The following is a 20,343-nucleotide window of genomic DNA, read 5'->3' on the forward strand; positions in this document are numbered from 1 at the left end:
CGTTTGGAGAGTGACCTACTCCTACAAGTCACCATAATTAGAAATCCTAATGAGAGGAAAGCTGGACCACCACGCCATACCCCCCTTCGCTTAGCGGGAAAAGGCCACAACTCATTGCCCACAGTATCTGCTTGTCTGAACCTCTCAATTTGTTTGTAAGTGCTCATAGAGCGGTCACGTCTCGTCTTCTGTCTCGGCTGATTTCTGTCAGTTGTGTCCCTGAGGTTACTGGAATGGGAGCAACATTGTGAGAATTCCATTGTATGTGGTTGACATTGGCTCATTTAGCTTCACTTTGATAGCCTACCCCACATGTGAATACCTGTATGAAATTACAAGATTATGTGGGAGAAAGGAATGCAAAAGGTGTACTAAAACTATTTTTGAATTGGCACAGAATGGATAATCTGTGTTTTTATTGTATTATTAGTTTTTGTAGGTGCAATGTTGCTATGGGTTGTTCTAAAGATTATTATTATTATTATTATTATTATTCCTTGACTTGATACATTTAAAAAGTAGACCAGTTCATGTATTGAAAAGCAGCTCTGACATTTTTGCACAATTGCTGTGGTTGTCTTGCCGAACATATCCCAACTGCTTTCAATTTCTAGGAATGTTTTGACCGTTACAAAAGCCCAATTGTGTGAAAAGTACCTTCTAGTCAACATATCACTCGCTTGGATTGTTTTTGCTACTCGTTCGTTGAGAAGAACTTAATTGTTTTTTTTCCTCCTTTATGTTTTTGGCCCTCTCTGCAGTGATGTTGATTTAGCACTGAATTTTCTTCTCTGTTGGTTATGCCACTAATTTGTGGTGAAATGGGTAAATTCAGCCTTGTGGGAGGTCATTTTTCTCATTCCTTCATTCCTCAAAATCAGCAAGTCCAACAAAAATTCCTTTTGCACAGTATGTTCATGTTAGATTTTACAAAAGTTATTCTTCAAGGGTTATCAAAGGTTCTACTACAGAGTCATAATTTGAATGACTCATTATTTTGCATATTTGTACTTTAACCTTTGTGTCATCGAAAGTAACCCATGCAAGAAATGCTCAAATAAAGATTTTAAAGGAATGATCTCAAATGTGTTTTATTAAAATTGAATGATTTTGAAAGAAGTCTCACATGCTCACGAAGGCTGCATTTATTTGATCAAAACTACAGTAAAAACAGTAATATTGTGGAATATTATTACAATTTAAAATATATTATATCAATATATTTTAAAATTGATTTTATTCCTGTAATGCAATGCTGAATTTTCAGCAGCCATTACTTCAGTGTCACATGATCCTTCAGAAATCATTCTGATATGCTGATTTGGTGCTCAAGTAACATTTCTTCTTATAATCAGTGTTTAAAACTGTTGTGCTGCTTAATATTTTTGTGGGAAATGTGATTTTTGGAGTTTTGACTTTTTGGATTATTTTTTTTTTTGATAATTTGATAATCAGCATTCATTTGAAATATTAATCTTGTGTGAAAGTATAAATGTCTTTACTTTCACTTTTGAATAAAAATATGACTTTCCTTCAAATAAACAATAAATAAATAAATATTGACCCCAAACTCAAGTGTAAATGAATTTGGTTTGATGTTACTTAGTTTCACTGTGATGCTGTTCATAATGTCTGATTTCCTGTTTGTTTATGTACCCAAATTATTACTTTTTTGCGAACCAGTTTGACCAAGGAGTCACATAATATTTAATTATTTTATTGTGTGTGTTTCGTCGATGACCTTTTTTATTTTTGAGAGGCCTGCATGAAATAGACGTTTGTTCTCCTTGCCTGCTGCCTTTGATGTCACAGTTCACTATAGTTGCTAGTGAAATGTTTGGGACTACACCCATTACTATCAGGTGCATAAAATCAAGAATGTCCTCATACACCCATGTCATCTCCTTAGTCAAACAGTGTTTTGTAGAATGGGGTTTGCCCCTTTTGTTCCACAAACTTTTGACTGTGTAGTATATTGCTGTTTCATTGCAATACACTTTTGCTACAATATTTTGGCTTGTCAATTAAGATAACAGCTGAGAAGGTTATTTAGCAGAACATTTCGGTCACTGGCAACATACTGTATTTCAATGAAAACAAAAAACGTGTCATTCACCTTGGCCCTTTTCACCTCACATTTTCCACTCCTGCACTGGTAATTGGTTATTCTATTTTGAGGGAAAAGGCTGTGCTCCCTAACATGTGTCTTGAATTGATAGTTTTGCCCCATTTCCTTTTTTAGAGCAAGGTTCACCCAGAGTCGCCCTGTGACAGTATAGGTGGCCGGGGTTAAGCACAGAACTAGTAAGGAGGGGGTTTTACTAAGTTTGCTAAATCTCAATATGAGCCCCAGGACAAGGAGAAGATTGGGAGGCGGAGGTCAATCACAAGCTATTTCAAAAAACAAAAAGGAGATGCTTGCATAATGGAGGATTTTTCTCATGCAGTTCTGTTGCTTGTTAGGGTTGCAGCACCAGACTCACATACTGCTTCACACTTGCACGTGTTAGGTGGCCTATGCTATGATAGGCATGCATTTTATTGAAGACGTTTTGTGTGGCAATTATTGCATAATATTGTTTAATGATTTTAATGTGCCTGTGATCACACTGAATCACACTATTTGGATAACAGCCCGTCCCTTAAGGCAAGTAGTAAATTCTCACCTGCCATATTAACATTGTGTGTTATTTCAGCGATCTGTTACTAAGAGAAAGCGTAAGAAAACATTAAACCTGACCTGTTATTTTCCCCTTTTACTGTCTTATTCTGAGATTACATTTACATGCCATAAATTGTAAATTTATGGTCTTTAAATCTAATTGATGGAGCAGCATTCTCCAATTGTGTTTTCTCATTATAGGCAATCCGTTTATTATTGGTGTGGATTTTTTGTGACTTTTCCTGTGTCACGGTCCAGGTGTGTGGAGGCAGGCAGGATGACGAGGACGACAAGGATTCAAAAGAAGGATATTTAATGTAGCAACAACAAGGCAGAGACAGACACACACTCGGGGTAACATTCACAATAACCGACAAACTAGAACACAAGAGACAGGAACAGATATTGGGCAGTTAACGAGGGACCGACAGGTGAGCACAATGAGGTGATTAACTAATAATTATATGGGCTAAACCAACACAAGGGGAAGAAACCACAACAAACAGTCCACAGGGGCGTTACATTACTCCCCCCTCCCGGAAGGTGCGTCCTCGCACCGTAGAAACAGAGGGAGGGGTGGAGGGGGACAAGGCAGTGGATGTGAGATGGTGACAGGGGAAGACAAAGGGCTAGCAGGCAGAGCAGACAGGTGGAGGTTTCGGCGGAGGACAGACTTCCAGGAGGAGGACGGTTAACAGAGTCCAGGGAGGTGACGATGGAGGCAGGAGCCAGGGAGGCGACAGGAGGGAACCGGAGCAGGAGGAGCCAGGTGGGACCCTGGCCACAGCTATAATAGCGATCCACTGTGGAGCCGACGGAGGGAGGAGCCATGGAGGAGGAATGTCCACTGACTCCAGGAGGCCGACCAACGGTGGCGGAGCAGGTGGAGGAGGAGCCCGAGGCGGAGATGGAGAGCCAACGAACCAGGGGGATGCCGAGGATCCGGGGGGCCAGAGTGAAGCCGAGGACTCTGGCGACCAAGGCGGAGGCGGATATCCAGAGATCTGCAGCGGAGCCGGAGCAACTGAGGACCAAGGTGGAGCTGACGGGAGGAAGGAGCCCAACGGAGCCGGTAGGACAGAGTGACGAGGCGCAGCCAGAGGAGAGGAGTCCAGAGGCTTTGGCGGGTCGACACCCGACCAAGGCGGAGCCGGAGGGACGAGGGAGCACGGTGGAGCTGATGGATCGATGGGTGACGGTGGAGGCGAGGGAGTTAGGAGCCGAGGTGAAGCCACTGGGTCTACGGACTGAGGCAGAGTCCGGGCCGCGGAGGCTGGAGGCGGAGGCGAGGGAGACGCCGACCATGGTGACGCCGGAGGAGGCCAGAGCGGGTGGGAGGGTGGGCATTTTTGTAGAGCGGGCACTGGAGAGGGCTCTTGGGCTGGAGCCCTTCCTGGGCGGAACTGGGGATCAGGAGCCCATCCTGGGCTGGACTGGGGATCAGGAGCCCTTCCTGGGCTAAACGAAACATCAGGAGCCCTTCCTGGGCTGGACTGGATATCAGGAGCCCTTCCTGGGCTAAACGAAACATCCGGAGCCCTTCCTGGGCTGAACTGGGGATCAGGAGCCCTTTCTGGGCTAAACGAAACATCAGGAGCCCTTCCTGGGCTAGACTGCAGATCAGGAGCCCTTCCTGGGCTAAACGAAACATCCGGAGCCCTTCCTGGGCTGAACTGGGGATCAGGAGTCCTTCCTGGGCTAAACGAAACATCTGGAGCCCTTCCTGGGCTGAACTGGGGATCAGGAGCCCTTCCTGGGCTAGACTGGGGATCAGGAGCCTTTCCTGGGCTGAACTGGGGATCAGGAGCCCTTCCTGGCCTGGACTGGGGATTCCGAGGTCTCTCTTCCTCGTTTTGGCACTGACCGCCCTCCATATTCTGCTCACCCTCAGCCATGATGCAGGCGGCGGAGTTCCTCTCCGCGCTCACACCTCCATGGCTTGCTCCCTCGTGGTGGGCACTGTCACCGGCTCTCGCACCTGGTCTGACGGGTTGGGCTCAACATCCCAGACGATCCTCTTCTCAGCCGCAGGGCTTTGCTCCGGCTCGTGGATCGCAGTGGGAAATGACTCTCCGTCAGCGGTGGGCTCAGGCTTGTGCTCCGTATGGGAGATGGTGGGCTGGGCTCAGGGTCCTGAGTGGGGCTGGTGTCGTCGTCAGCGATGCCCACGGTTAGCTGGGACTTGCAGGACACCAGCACCCACTCGACGAAGGTGGTGAAGCTCTCTCGAGGACCTTCCCCGGGCAACTGCGCTCGTGTGGTGGGGTTAAGTCCAACCTGGTAGAACGTGCAGGGGCAGTTGTCCGGGTAGTGCGTGAGGTGAGCCAGGGACAGAAAGTCATGGGTGTGGTCCTCAAGAGAGCGTTCCCCCTGCTCCAGCAGGAGGAGTTGGAAGGCAGGGTAATCCATACAAAAAATAAAAACTGACAAAAACCGGGAAAACAAACGAGGGGAAAGACGCCGCTATACTTCACTTTTGGGTCATCACAATAACCGACAAACTAGAACACAAGAGACAGGAACAGATAAAGGGCAGTTAACGAGGGACCGACAGGTGAGCACAATGAGGTGATTAACTAATAATTATACGGGCTAAACCAACACAAGGGGAAGAAACCACAACAAACAGTCCACAGGGGCGTTACATCCTGCAGGTTACATTGTAGGTGGCGACCGTCTTCATAAATGGCAAGTCACTGTTATTATTTAAAATGCTGATTCATTCAGGAATGAAGCAAGGCATTAGCTGCATCTGAATATGCATATTTTCCTATAATATAGTAGGCAAAAAAACAAAATGTAAAAAGACTAGTATGTCCAAATTTACAGCATTTATTAAACAGTAAGCAAAAAGTCCCTAGATGACCTACTACATCTGGTAAGATTCTGAAGTGCCCATTCAATGGACATTTTATTATCCCATGATGCCACAGGAGAGGATTTGTAAATGGCAGTGAAGCAACATCCAGATTACATTCATACTACACACATTCATATTATATAGAACATACATTTTTAATGGTTGAAAAGTAATTACTTATTCAAAAGAAGTACCTACTCAGAGAGTATGCAATTTCGAACGCAGTTAAGAATGAGTCACTAAATCATTCACCCAACCAAATCATTAAAAAATGCTAATTCATTCAGGAACAAAACAATCAATAAGGCACTCAATCATTCATCCGATTCAGAAATGCTTATTCACAATACACGTGACTGCCTTTATGAATGAGTCAGTGAATCATTCACCCAGCCAAATCACTCAAATTACATTTACATTTACATTTAGTCATTTAGCAGATGCTTTTATCCAAAGCGACTTACAAATGAGGACAATAAAAGCAGACAAAACTAACAAAAGAGCAACAATATATAAGTGCAAATGACAAGTCTCGGTTAACCTAACGCAGTACACATAGCAAGGTGTATGTATATATATATTATATACACACACACACACATATACACACACACACACAAACAAAGAAAAACAAGTGGATAGAATAGAAAAAATAGAAAGCTAGTTTTTGTTTTTTGTTGTTTTAAAAAAAATATATATATATTATATTATATTATATTATATTTATATATATTTAGCAAATATGCTGATGCATCAAAGAACAAAACAATCAATGATTGAGTCAATGAATCATCAGTTTAACTGATTCAAAAACACTGATTCATGATACATACTGTATGACTGCTTTTATGAGTAAGTAACTGAATTATTTATTAATAGGTGCGTGAAGATGCACAGCTCTGCTGTGAATTTATTTGGAACTATCCTATTTATGTTGGTAAAACAAAGCAGACAAAGTAACAAACGTTAAAGCAATATCACATTCACAATCATGCTGCTTTTCCTTGTGTGATAATGCTTAAGTACCAGTTTCTCATTAGGGGTTGCTGATTTTATTAATACTCAAAACGCACATGTTTTGTACTAATGCACATCTGTCAAGGCAGTAATAGTGTTGTTTATGCACTAGTCTTTGTTATGCCTAAAGCACCTGGCATTAGGGGAAAAATGCATGTAAATCACTCATCATGTGAGGCCAGCTATACTGCAGCATTAACCTGTCCCATATCCAGACTTTGTCTGCACTGGAGACCCACGCGCTCATGGGACTGAGTTACCGTACAAAACTGTACCCAATCTCATTGTGTATACGAAATAGAGGGTGTTTGTTTGCTTGTATAGACATAAAACCTGTACTTTGGTCACAGTTGGTGAAGTATAGTGGTTTTCAGTTAGTGGAGCCCATGAGGGGGCACAGTAAGTCAGTCTACACTAGAGGTACATTATAGGGAACCTGCTCCGAGCAGAGATGACCAGCTTCCACCAGCATTTCTCCCTGTATAATGTGAAGCAGCTGCGACTCTCCTTGCGTGATACACCGAGCCACCAATTAATGGGGGGAGGACATGTTGACCTACAAAACAGAGGAGCACAACAAACCCTGTAACTACAAACAGGTTTGCCTTGAGAAACGCTCCTCTCCAGGGAAAGGGGCGAGAGTGAGTGAAAGAACAACTGAGGAACGGTGACCTCTGTTCTGTCACAAAGCCCATGCCATGTTTTTGTTTCTCTGCGGTTAGACTGCAGTTTTTCTTTTCACATAGTTTTCACATAGCCAATTTAAAATTTTCCCCCCTCGCTGACTTGAATTTCAGTCTCACAAAGATGTCAAAAAGGTATGCATAAAAGGCATCCAATTGGTAATATTGTAGACATGTAAGGCTGCTAATGTGAGAACCAGAGCCAGCACCTGAAAAGATGGTTTAATCCAGCATACTTGACCCCTTGGGTGTTTGTGGGGGAGAATTTAAGAATATTTCTTAAGATAGGAGCAAGGGTTGGAAATAATAGGAAGCTGAAAGATTCTGAAACATTGTACATGCCTGTGAAACATTGTCAAATTCTGTCTTATGCATATTGATATATTTTGTATTATTTCTCCGTCTGTTGTATTTATTTATTGAGTACAACAGTGTTTATATATATATCTTTTTTTAACTAATTAGCACAAATCATTAATTTGGGAATCAGACTATTTTTGATTCACTTTTATTAGTTTATCAGTTGTCAGTTTCTTATTTTGCAATAGACATCCAAATATTAATGGTATCTCATGAACATAGTTTTATGTTTGTTTAATATAATTAAAATACCATTTTAATTCAAGGACACAAGAATAAGCATAGGATTACTTGGCTTATTCTCGCTTATAAATGATACTTTCATTTATAAGTGAGAGCTGAAACACGTCCTATTAACAAACCCTTCTCTAAAAACACACATAACCTGACCCGGGACATTATGGCTGAGTTCCACAGCTCCTCAGCCAGTTCACAGTTCAGCTCAGCTTAATGTTGACTTCCCCTTTTACTCTGTCAGTTTCTAGTTAAACTCTTCCAGCCATGTGGATTCTTGTGGCATCGTGGGTTTACCTAAGGAATGGATACAGACCAGAAGCACCACTGTGCTGGAGTTTATGATCTGGCATTAAAGGCACATCCTGACTTTATCTCCTGCATGTCCTGGCCTGGGACACTCATCAAGAAATAAGCCTTTGGGGCACTGATAAAACATCAAATGAAGGCAGTGGTTTGGTGGTCTGTCATTCATGTGCTAGTAGTGGATTTCGTTGTCAGATGGTTGTCACTCTTCCCAGGTTTTCTACAACATCTGCAGAATCATTTAGCACTTTTTTAGTGCTTGTGATGAAAAATATTTTTCTTCACATATATCACTAAAACATTTTGACTCATGATCTGTTTTAAGGATGCATAATAATATTATTATTATTATTATTATAGGTTAATAAAAAATAATAATAATGTTAAATTATAAAATAATGATTATAAGTTACAGTAAGTTATAATACTACTAATAATAATACAATGAAAAAATGGTGCAGAAGCAATTTTCACTCAGAAATTGTTAGTGAATTTCTTAAACAGTTCTAAAAAAAATGGCAAGTAACACTGAATTTGTCACTTGTCATTCAGATTGGTTTTCCTCATGCACGTTCCCCTTCACTGAGTTAATTGTGTCATTCTGTTCAGGTGTGGGCAGTTAATTATTCTTGTATGGTCTGTATATTTAAGTTCATGTGTGTTCAGTTCTAGTTTGTCCAGTCTCGTCTGCATTTATGCTAACCTGTGTGTTGGATTAAAGACTTTATAAACCTTCTTCATCTTTGTGCGTTTGCGAGCAGTGTAGCTGTGACAGAATTAAACGTTTTGAAGTTTTGAAGTTTTGAAGTAGAAAAACTGCTATGGTATTTTCTTGCTAAAAAAAATCCAATGATCTTTATTTACAACTTCAAAAAAAAAACGTTTAGAGTGAAAATAAATATAAATATAAAATATACTTTTAAATATATATATTTTTAATGTTATTTAGTTAATTCTCAGTATTTTAGATATGACATTCTATGACATGCTAGTTTGTGTGAAATTTTCAAATAATTTTTCATCATGTTAAAATGTATGGCACTTCATTCACCCCTAAAACAGATCACGAGTCAACAAAATGTTCCAAAACTTAAGTAGCTTAAAATGAATAGAAGAAACTATAAGAGCTAACTTGCTCTTTTCTCAGTACACTAATTAGAAATAATTGTGTTTTCATTTCATTTCACTTTAAGGAACAAGAGATCCAGAATCACTGTAGTTCATATAACTCACCGCCTGAGGACCTGTGAGGGGACTGTGAGTAGTGCTCTTGGGTCAGCAGTAAATGGGGGTTGACAGCCGACTCAGTGTGCTATAACCAGCCATCCCCCCACAGGTTACAGCAGGGGCAGATGGGAAAACTGATCGAAAACAGTCCACATTTGCCACATGCCAGTCTTTATACATCCAGTATACGTGTTAGACGATACATATGATTTCTCAGTCATTACCGCTGAGGCCTTCATCGTCTTTCAGATTATATATGTATATATATATATGTGTGTGTGTGTGTGTGTGTGTGCTATGATTTGTGAACATACATTTTGAGGTTTGTATTACAGGTGCATCTCAATAAATTAGAATGTCGTGCAAAAGTTCATTTATTTCAGTAATTCAACTCAAATTGTGAAACTCGTGTATTAAATAAATTCTATGCACACAGACTGAAGTAGTTTAAGTCTTTGGTTCTTTTAATTGGGATGATTTTGGCTCACATTTCACAAAAACCCACCAATTCACTATCTCAACAAATTAGAATACTTCATAAGACCAATTTTTAGTGAATTTTTTAGTGCCAAGTCCTGCTGGAAAATGAAATCTGCATCTCCATAAAGCTTGTCAGCAGAAGGAAGCATGAAGTGCTCTAAAATGTCCTGGTAGATGGCTGCGTTGACTGTGGACTTCAGAAAACACAGTGGACCAAAGGAATCTTTGAACAATTTGAAGCTCATTGCAAGACTCTCAAAATCTCGTACACAAAAGCCAAGGATATCCGTATAAATACATAGTATTTACAGCTTTAGAGAAGGTGTCAGCATGCTAATTGGCACTCGCATTAAAAACTAAAACAAAAGAAAAAACAATTGACAATCGTTGATTAGTTGACCAGCATGACCCTACTTTGTGTCGGTTAGTTTGTTTGAAGCGTCAAGGTAATTCTGCCCTTTATATGGACAAAAATAAGCAAATGATGTCCTTTTAATTTCGACCTGTAGGGCCATAGTTGCAAACAACACCATGACAAACATCCTGGAGATGTAATTCTTCCGTGACTGAAACTCACAAGCAAACTACAGAGTAGGCTCTCTTGCTAATTAAATGACATGGCACCCAGCTTCTGTTCCCTTCGTATTGAAGGCTTGGAGTCTGGTCAGACATCCCCCCCCTTTCCCGTTCCCCCTGGTTTCCTCTCTTGTTTGATGTCAGACCCTCCACAGTTATTTAGTTCTTTTAAAGCAGGGTTGAGGACACTGGCTTTTAAGCCTTGCTGGCCAAGGTAAACTTAATTTGTATTGTGTACATATGGTTAAAAGTGCCTTTCTTGTAAAAAGCGAGGGTGATGCCGTGGGCCAATAGGAGTGTGTGTAAATGAGAGCAGCGCACAAGACATTGTGTGATGAAACGTCGCAGCCCTGCTGAGCCCCAGCTGGAGAGCTCTTATCAAGGCCCAAATGAGTGGAGGTGAGAAAAGACAGACCAACAGAGCTTGCAAGTCCACATTTCACAAGGAGAGGGGAAGAGACTAGGGAGGGGAGGCCGCCTGCTATAGAAGACTGTTTTAAAGGGTTTGTTGATAATAGTTCTAATGGTAAGTAATGTATTATAATATTGAGTAACCCATTATAAAAAGCAACTGTTACATTCTTAATGCGTAAAGTTGCTTTCCAGTTGCTTTTTCTCATCATCTGACTGAATGTGTAGTCATCATGCAAAATCTCAATGCAAAATCATCGTAAGGAAAACTTTTGCCCTCACTCAATTCCTGTTTGTGATTCCTTTTTACACTAAAATACTGGATTTTGCTGGTGAAAGTTTGAACAGCGGTAAATTTGCTTACACCTTGAAAACTGAAGCACTATGCTTGGCTTACAGGTATTGTTTTACATTAGAAGTGCTATTTTGCTGTAGACAATTATTTATTTGCTAAAATAAATAGCATGCTATAACATATGGCACAAATGTTACTTTTTTATGATGCATAGGTGTATTTATATAGGAATCACAATTACAGAAATTACACATTTAACAACTTTCAGGTTAACTTAATTGAACAATTTAGAGCATAATGGTATATTTCGCTATATTATATACAAATCTGTAAGTAATCAATTTTTTAAATGTGGCATTTGTAATGTGTTACCTCCAAGACTCATTGACAAAGTACAAGATAAAATAAATTTCTTGGTACATAGGAAGTAAAAAAAAAAAAAGTTTCTTGGGAGATGAGTGAGTTAAGAGCCAGTTTTGTGATCCGTCATTAAAGTGGGCAATCTGATTTAAAGTTTTGATAAATATATCACATATCAGGACATTTGTGAATGAGATACAAGTTAGCATGATTAGATCTGTAGGCTGTACGTTAGATGTCACCTGTGTCAAAATATGGCTGAACATTTGTTACGGTATATGTTTAATGAAAGACACATGATGAATGTGATTGGACTAAACTGTACAGTATGGACGGCTGGAGGGTCTAAAATATTTAGGCTTAAAAGTAAAGGATTCAGCGACACATTGCACTGATCAATCTAAAAAAATAAAAAAACAATTCTGAGACATATGGGATTTGTTACTCTGGCCAGACAGTATGTTAGTTTTTAAAGTGCTTGTTGCAATGACTTTGAGTCCTGCATGAGAGGCAACATAAAAAAATGGAAGGATATTGGAAAGAAACCGGAGGAGAAGAGATAAGGAAATTGAGCCCAATGAGAGAGACCTGAGCGGGCTTAGCGGACTTTTCCTCTGTCTCATGTCACTGTTTTCTTTCAAAACAAACCCATGTTGCAGGCCAGTCTTTAGGAGGCCTTTATGAAACATCCCTCTCTTAACCTTTCACCCATCAAACTGTCCTTTCCCCCACACCCACTGAGAGACATGAACAACAAGAGTTTTTTACAGTAAGTTTTCATGGGTTGATTTTACAGGGTCATTGCTGTGCGACACAAAATGTTGAAACAATAAAAGTGAGCTGTGTCATTCAGCCCTCCCTTTTGAGTCTCTATACAAGAAAGAATAACAACTTGCAGTTGCTCATAAGAGATCAATAAGTGTCACTTCATATATGGCTTTCACACAATGACCACACAAAATGAATGCTACTGCTAGTGCACTACTGAGGGAGTGACACTGCGGTTAGGAACTTTTTATACAAAGGAAACAAGGCCTTTGTGGAACAAGTTTTCTACAGTAGGAGGCCATAATGCTGTGACAATTAAAAAGTGAAACTCTGTAATCTGATGTAGTGCATGCGATCTTTCTCAATAATGTGGTACTTGTGTGCTCTTACAAAATTCTGTCTCTTGCTTTTATTTAATGTAGTATGCTATGTTTAGTATTATATTATTTTTTGTAACCAGTGAATTGGCTCGAAAGGGGAAAAAAAAGTAAATTAAATTCTCCAAAATGTATCTGAAAAGTTCTTAAAACTGTAGCTTGCCATGTTACAAACTACTTATACAGTAGTTAGGTAGTTAAACTAATCAAACTTGAAGGTACACTCTAAAAAATGCTGGGTTAAAAAGGGACAAATCCAGCTATTGGGTTGTTTTGACCCAGAGGTTGGGTTGCTTTGACCCAGCTGTTGGGTTCAAAACAACCCAACCGCTGGATCAAAACAACCCAACTGCTGGGTCAAAACAACCCAATAGCTGGGTTTGTCCCTTTTTAACCCAGCGCTGGGTTATATTTAACCCAGCATTTTTTAGTGTATTCTTATGAAAAAAAAAGTTACACTACATGGTACTATTAAAATGTCGCTACATTGAAACTATTTAAGATAATCTTTTAATGCCTTCTAATATATTGTCAATATCAAATTTATATTCTAATTTTATTTTGAGTCGGTTTATTGTCATGAACTGTCTGAACAAACCAATTCTCTAAAATGAATCAAGCTTTATAGTGAGAGAGTTCATGTTTGATCAGCTCACAAAAAAGAGATATATTTTTTAACACTACTCTAGGACTTGGAAAAACTAGCTTATGTAGAAAAAAAACGAACAGCTAATGACACGCTACTGAAAAATGCACTTAAGAAGAATCAATACTTTCCCGTTCTTTTACTTCCCAGTACTGGGTTTAACCCATTATTTCTTTCTTTATTGACCTTGAGAAAAAGGGGGAAAAAGACTAAATGCAATAAAAATATGTTTTGGGCACTCCTTATAGCTATTATCTACACTTGTGTGATGGCTGAAATTGGGGACATATAGGGCCAGAGGATGTTTATTGCTTGCATATGTGGAAAGCATGTGTTTTACATTTTCCAAAAAGGCTTTTAAAATGTGTACTCTCTGGGTAATTTTAACACTTAAGTGTCTCAGGACAAGGAGTTGAAGAAGAAGTCCAACACATTTTGTATTATTTGGATGTGCAGTTGTTTGTGCGATGGCTTTATTAGTTTTAAAATGTCATGCCGTATTCCACAGAGAAACGTATCATAATATTATATTAAAAGCATCACTGTCATATACGGTATGTAATGTGTAACCATTCCTGAAAACAGAGCGCAGACTTTATGTATACATGTAGTATGTTACAGAATGTGAAATTTGTGAAAAGATCTCGAAACGGCACCAGCTGTTTTGTTTTTCTTCTTTGAAATTTATATTTATATAAAAGAGAGAATGATCTGCACTATTATTTTGAATTTGGGATATGAATGCTTTTCTGAGCATATGTTTGATCCACACACATCAGGAAATGTGTAATGAAAAACAACATAAATGAAAAATTCACATAGTGTTCCAGCAGCATTAATCGACCTCATCATTTCTCAGCCCTTAAAAGATGTTGCCAAATACTAGCAAAAAACACTTTTTTCATTTTTCTTCACAGTTTTCATAATTTCAATAGGTTCAGCTTCAATTTTTGGACATTCAACATATGGTGCAGATTTTTAAATGTTTGGCAGTCACGCCACTTAAAATGAAAATGAAATATTAACCATGTACTTGCCACGACTTGTACTGCAATTCCAAGGAAATCAAGCGTAGCGCCCAGTTTGCAGGGCCTGCTTTATTTTTCAGTGAACACATCGGAGTGTTTGCCAGACATAATCATTAAAATGATATTTCATTTTGCAGGATTGGGATATTGCTGTCATGCTATACGAGACGGTGCGAGTCCAACTGATATTGTTGAGCTATCACAAGCTAACCCATTAAATTGACTGTGACATATCAAAACCCTGATTATTAGCATTTGGTGTGTAGTCTGAAGGAGGTCAGGCCTTATTCATACAGCTCTGGAAAGACTCCAGGGTTAACTTCAAATTCCATGAAGCCCTGTTTAATATCCGTCTCAGTAGGCAGACTGATAGAACATCAGGATTTGTGAATAAAAGTCACGGTGACAGAGGTTTTATTGTAACAGGATGACTGGGATTTAGTTTGTCCCATGAAACATGAGCTTAAACACACTTTATCACTGAAAGTCTCCATAATCTGAAAATAAAAGGATCCGTGATGTTTCACGTTTTGCGGTCTAAAGACAATATGCTTGCCCCCAAATACCAAAGATGAGTGACTGATCCAACAAAAGTAAAGAATTCATATTTTTTTCCATTGTTTTTTCATCACTTGTGGTATTCCCAACAACGCCAACTCCTAAAAGATGTTCATTTTACTCACCACAAACTTTCTTTCGAAATCCATTCTTGATTCCTTTGAAATTCTGTCATTAACACCACAAATAGTCTATCATACGGTAGGATAGGTGTTGAAACGCTCCAAAAGACGGCAGTCTCTGATTTTAAAAGCAACGTCTTCCATGCAGTATGAAGTAAGGTAAGACATGCGTCCTTTTGAAAGGAACCAGACTTGTTTTTCTGTCCAATAAGCAGATGATAGGGAAAGTTTCATGTCAAGGCCAGATGTCCAGTGCTAGCGTTATGTAATGACGCAATGTGGCCGTGAAGACGAGAGCTCCCAGACCTCTTACCGCTGAGAGTACTCCAAGGCTTGCAGGCAGAATCCCTGAGGTTTCTCATCACCAAGACACACACATACACACGCCATGTGTGACAACATGCCAGCCCACCCAGATATTACCCACAGGAAAACAAAATAATGCATGTGGATGGAATGCTGTGGACGGAGCGCTTTAAAAAGTTTAGATACGGCAAATAGCAACATAACCTAAAGGTATCGAGTTCCTTTTTCTTTTTCAGCATCAAACCCAGAAAAATTGCATGGAAAATGTGTTATATCTTCACTTTCCTTGAACTAACTAAATCAAAAGTGTTTGTGTTCAAACACCACCGATTTGTTTGTGTTCCTTCTGTCTGTTCGGTTAAACACTTCTTGACATGTTTGATCCAATTCCATTTTTTAAGATTCCTTCAGATGGTGAGCAAGAGAAACTGGGCTTGGGGTTTCTCAGGAACTATCTCGCCTCACACATTTAATGCATTATCTCTCACAGCGAATGGAAAGGGTTCATGATCCTGACATAATTTCGAGTGGTTGAAGAACTTGTCATTATCCAACTCATAAGTTAAACTACTCCCATATAGCTTTTTTAATTCAGTTTGTCTGGATCTGTGAGGCTGTTTATTGTGAAGGCCTTGATTCGGTAACTTCAGTAAGACCGACGTGAATGCTTTATGTGGTAAAGTATTCTATATCTTGACTCAAAGGGATTTAATTACTGATAAGTGAGGCATTTCTGTGTTCATTTTAATGTGTTAAATGTGTCATGCACAATGTTCATACACATATTATACTCTTAGTCGATGAAAAGCAGAATGTTCTGTTGTGCAACTATTCATGATGCAACCCTTTGAAATCAGAATGTGATTCAGAACGTGCTGACTAACTCAACGATGGTTGGTTACATAAAATATATTAAGAAATCTTGCAGTTGCACAACAAGTCCTTAAATATCTATTCTTTGGTCTGCTGTACATACTGTAGCTGTCAATTCAAATCAGCCCAACTTTCCATAAAGACTAAACCAGAGCTGTCCGTGGTTCTGAAGCGTCTGTTGATCGTACAATGGCAAACTTTGATGACTCCAGATTCACAGGTCAATGAAAAATTTAATTTGTTTCGATTTGTTCAATTCTCTGTAGGCCACAATACTTTAGAAGGGATGAAACTGAAACGCAAGATTCGTTATTGAATTATATACGCAAAAGCAATGCAACTATATTGAAAGAAAAATATGGAGAACAACAAAAACTTTTTATGGTCAATGTGTACTTACAACCATTATAAAACCTCATGTTTTTCAAGCCTAAATCAGACCCTTAAAACAGATCACAGTTGTCTTTAATCAAGCTCATTTGTTGTTGTAGAAAATGTTATTGGATAAAATGCATTAATATGGTTAACAGTTCAAATAAACACCAACATTATTAGCAGCATGTTTCCCAAACCCAAGTTTCAACCCCACATGATCATTACACACACTTTAGTTTAAGCAAGAAAGGTCCATCTGTGAAAGATCTCATACTATCTTGCCATCTCAATTGGATACTTACAAGTAATGTTGGTCTTATCCCAGTACTGATGAAAAAAGCTAGGAAAATACACCCCCGCTTTGGTTGTATTAACTTACATTCAAATGCAGAATATGGCTTCATATTAGTTTGTAAATTCAGTTCTGTGTTCTCCTGAAGGGTCGGTGTTGCCTGGAGTTGGCAGGCGCCTGGTCTCTCTGTTTCTCTCACTCACTCGAGCTGAATTGATAAACACATGCTTCATCTCAGCCAAAGCCAAGGCAAATGTTTGACACACCTGCTGAACAGAAATTGGAAACCTCGAGAGATCATACCAGATCCAAATCTCAGCCTGAACTGGCCCTGTGTTTAACACGTGCTGTAAGTGCAGTCTGAAAACCACTATATTTAGCACTTTTGCTCTTTTATGTTAGCTGACATAAGGTTTCGGAGACCTGTTGATCGCTAATGATAGGAGAGCGCCTCTGTTACTGGAACTCCTTGGGCTTGGCTCAATATCACCACATCTAGGTCCAAAAATACGCAGCGGTGCCGCTACCCTCGGGGCTGTTAAAATCGGCCCTGTCTATTGCTGCTCTCCAAGCAACCTTTCTGGAATGAAATATTTACAGCTGCTCCTGTGGTTTGGTCAACAAGCCACAGATTCCTTCGGGAAAACAGTGAAGTTGTGAAGCTGTGAAGGTCACAATATATATTTCAGCTAAAACCAACAAATGGGAATTCCTTCAGCGCTGCGTACTGAATATGTATGATGCATCTGAATCGGTTTCTCCCGGCGAGAGCCAAATTACTCTGTGGCTCTTTCATGAGTCAACAGGGGATTGCAGACTTATACAACAGGTATTTGTATGTATCTGCCTTGTCCATTTCTTTATTGACGTCTTTTTTTTTAATAATAAGTTTGTAGGCTTGGTAGTTATCAGGGAAATCTCTATGTAGGCCTTTTTTCATATTAAACTGTACTTTGTAGATTAATCACCATTTACAAAAAGGGTTGGGAATGGTAAAGAATATAACTATTATGATTTTGGTTCCTTAATGGATCCATTAACAATTCTTTTAAGGAAAGAAATACTAATTCAATAACAATTAAATGATTCTTGCAAAAGGTGAATTTTAGAGTCTTTTTAGAGGCTGCATAAATACATTTGAGTTGTTTGATTCACTAAAAACAACTGAATCATTATTTCGGCAATCAGACTACACTGTTTACATTGTGTTTTCGATTCACTAAAAAGAGCCAACTCATTCGAATGATTCATTCAGTAATCAACTGTGCTGCTTGTTTCTGATTCTCTGAAAAGAATCGGCTCATAAGAGTCATTCGTTCGGGAATCAGACGTTGTCAGTTTAGCGATTCATTTGCCGTGTTGCTGGAAACTCAATGGAAGCCTATTGCTGGAAACTCAATGGAAATATTTTTATATGGTTCACCATGCTATAAAGTATGATAACGAACCGAACATCATACGACTCAAAAAATAAAACAGATTTTTGGTTCCCTATTCTTGAATCCATTTCTGTGTAATTGTACATGAAAACCCAAATTAAACTTCTAAACAAACACATCAATACTCTTAACTTGAAACAATGAGAACTGCCTGGGAAAGTCCATGAGTCAGTGTCATGTTCCCACGTGAAAGCAAAAAGCAAGAGAGACTATGATAAAAAGGTGACTTCAACCCAAAACGTCAAAGTTTTTATTTGCTAATTGCTGGAACTGCTCCGAAGTTTTGAGCGGGGGAAAAGCGTTAGGCCTACAGTAGAGATAATCAGAGTCAGCCCATAATCTACTGCCAATATTTACATACACACCACATGCCCTTCACATTGACTCTTTGAAGTGAGTGGGCAAGTAGAACAGAGTTTTATGATTGAAAGATGTAGAAAAAGTTGAAAATGAGGCAAAAGGGCATTGAGTATGGATATAGATTTATATGTGGGTTTTGATAACAGCTGAAATATAAACAAAGATGAATGTTTTCAATTCAGTGTACCAGGCTTTTTGGGGCACAAGTGAACTTAGCTTTAAAAGAATCTCAACGCATAGTGTCCCTTCCATGACTGATACTAGGACAATATGTGTGGCAGTGACCGAAGACTGTGTTTTGAATTCTTGAATGCTTTTAGAGATGAGCTCATAGTTATCACTGGGAATTTTTTTTATTGCTTTCTTTATGAAAAAGTGATGTCTGGTTTCAATTTAAATGGTATTTTTATAACATAAACAGTGACTGAGAAAATCACTAAAGCTGATAGTTTTTAAAGGTACAGAAAACGTATCACCTCTTCCCTCTATAAGTGCAGCAAGTTCATTTGTTTTACAGATGCATTTAACCTCTGAGAAGTGAAGAAAAGAAGAAAATTAGCTTTTCTCAGCATCATGGACGCAACTTCTGCTAGGTAAGGAGAAATATATTTATTTATTCATGTGTAACCGATAGAATAGCTTTTTAAAAGAGGAGCATAAATGATAAAAAATGTCCATTCCATGTTTTTTTGCCTTTGTTTTTCTTTAAATATTACATTAAAATAAATAATTTATTTCAAAGCAGTCAGGTAAGGAATGGAGATATCAAATACAGTGGCTTTTGCATGTTAATAATGTTAGAGTTCTTTACGCTATGTTGCTAGCTTGACTAAATTCGGATGGTAGGATGCGGGGTCTCCGTCTTGCACCTTGAGCAAGTGCTTCCAGTAAGTGTTTGCATAACTTTCAGTCCACTGAGTCACAGAGTTTGAGAGTCTGTTAGAGTGTTTCGTATGAGTTAGTACAGCATAAATAACTGCATCCAAAGGTCTCACACACACAAATACACACAAGCAATACACTCTGTGAAAGGTCTCTTCAGTTCATTCTGGGAGTTTGCAATGTTCGATTCCTCTCCGTCGGATTTGGTCCAACCTTTCCTTCGCTAGAAAAGGGTTTGGCATAAAAAAATGTCCCATATTTTCCCTGGTGCCAATAACTTAAAAACAAATATGTGACAACAATCGGACTCAGTGAAAAGGAGTTCTCTTAGTTCCTTTACATAGTGCCTTCTCCAAACTGTCGAAAAAATTCCAAGTCTTTCCTCAGTGCAGTTAAACGTTCCCTTTTGGTGGGGTTGTAGCTACACGATAGGAATGGGGAGAAAGTGTGTGGCTGTGTTTTTTCTCCGGGTCTTTTTGGCCCTCATCGGCTTCCCGTTGGCCATCAAGCCCACAAACATGGGTTTCTTCCTGTTCCTCCACTCTGCCGAGGCGTAGGTGTTGTACCTGTTCTCCTCTATCCGCTCTATCAGCTTGCAGTCAACGCCAAAATCCTTCTGAAAGAAGACAACATATGTGAGTCAGTTTTAGTCTGTATATCGGTTTGTTGATTTATTTAAAAAGCAATGATCTGAATGCAAACCATATCAGTATTATAGTCACTACTGTAAGAAAAAAAAAAATTGATATAATATTGTAATATAATGTTTTATTGTTATATGTATAAAATATTGCTATAATATAATATTACATTAAAAGGATCAGTCCTTACATATATTTATATATA

At 39.1% G+C, this 20,343-nt stretch overlaps 1 protein-coding gene across 1 annotated transcript in view; it reads right to left on the reverse strand.

Annotated features, from left to right (window-relative positions):
* Nucleotides 1–19,371: 19,371 nt before the first annotated feature.
* LOC107591746 (fibroblast growth factor 10-like) overlaps nt 19,372–20,343 on the reverse strand; it is a 15,028-nt gene continuing 14,056 nt past the window's right edge. The window contains exon 3 of the mRNA XM_016280983.1: nt 19,372–20,113. Coding sequence (XP_016136469.1) covers nt 19,919–20,113 — 195 coding nt within the window. The 3' untranslated portion in view covers nt 19,372–19,918. The remainder of the gene's footprint in view (nt 20,114–20,343) is intronic.

Source organism: Sinocyclocheilus grahami, unplaced genomic scaffold, assembly GCF_001515645.1.
Source record: "Sinocyclocheilus grahami isolate Dianchi unplaced genomic scaffold, SAMN03320097.WGS_v1.1 scaffold145.1, whole genome shotgun sequence".
Lineage (NCBI taxonomy): Eukaryota > Metazoa > Chordata > Actinopteri > Cypriniformes > Cyprinidae > Sinocyclocheilus > Sinocyclocheilus grahami.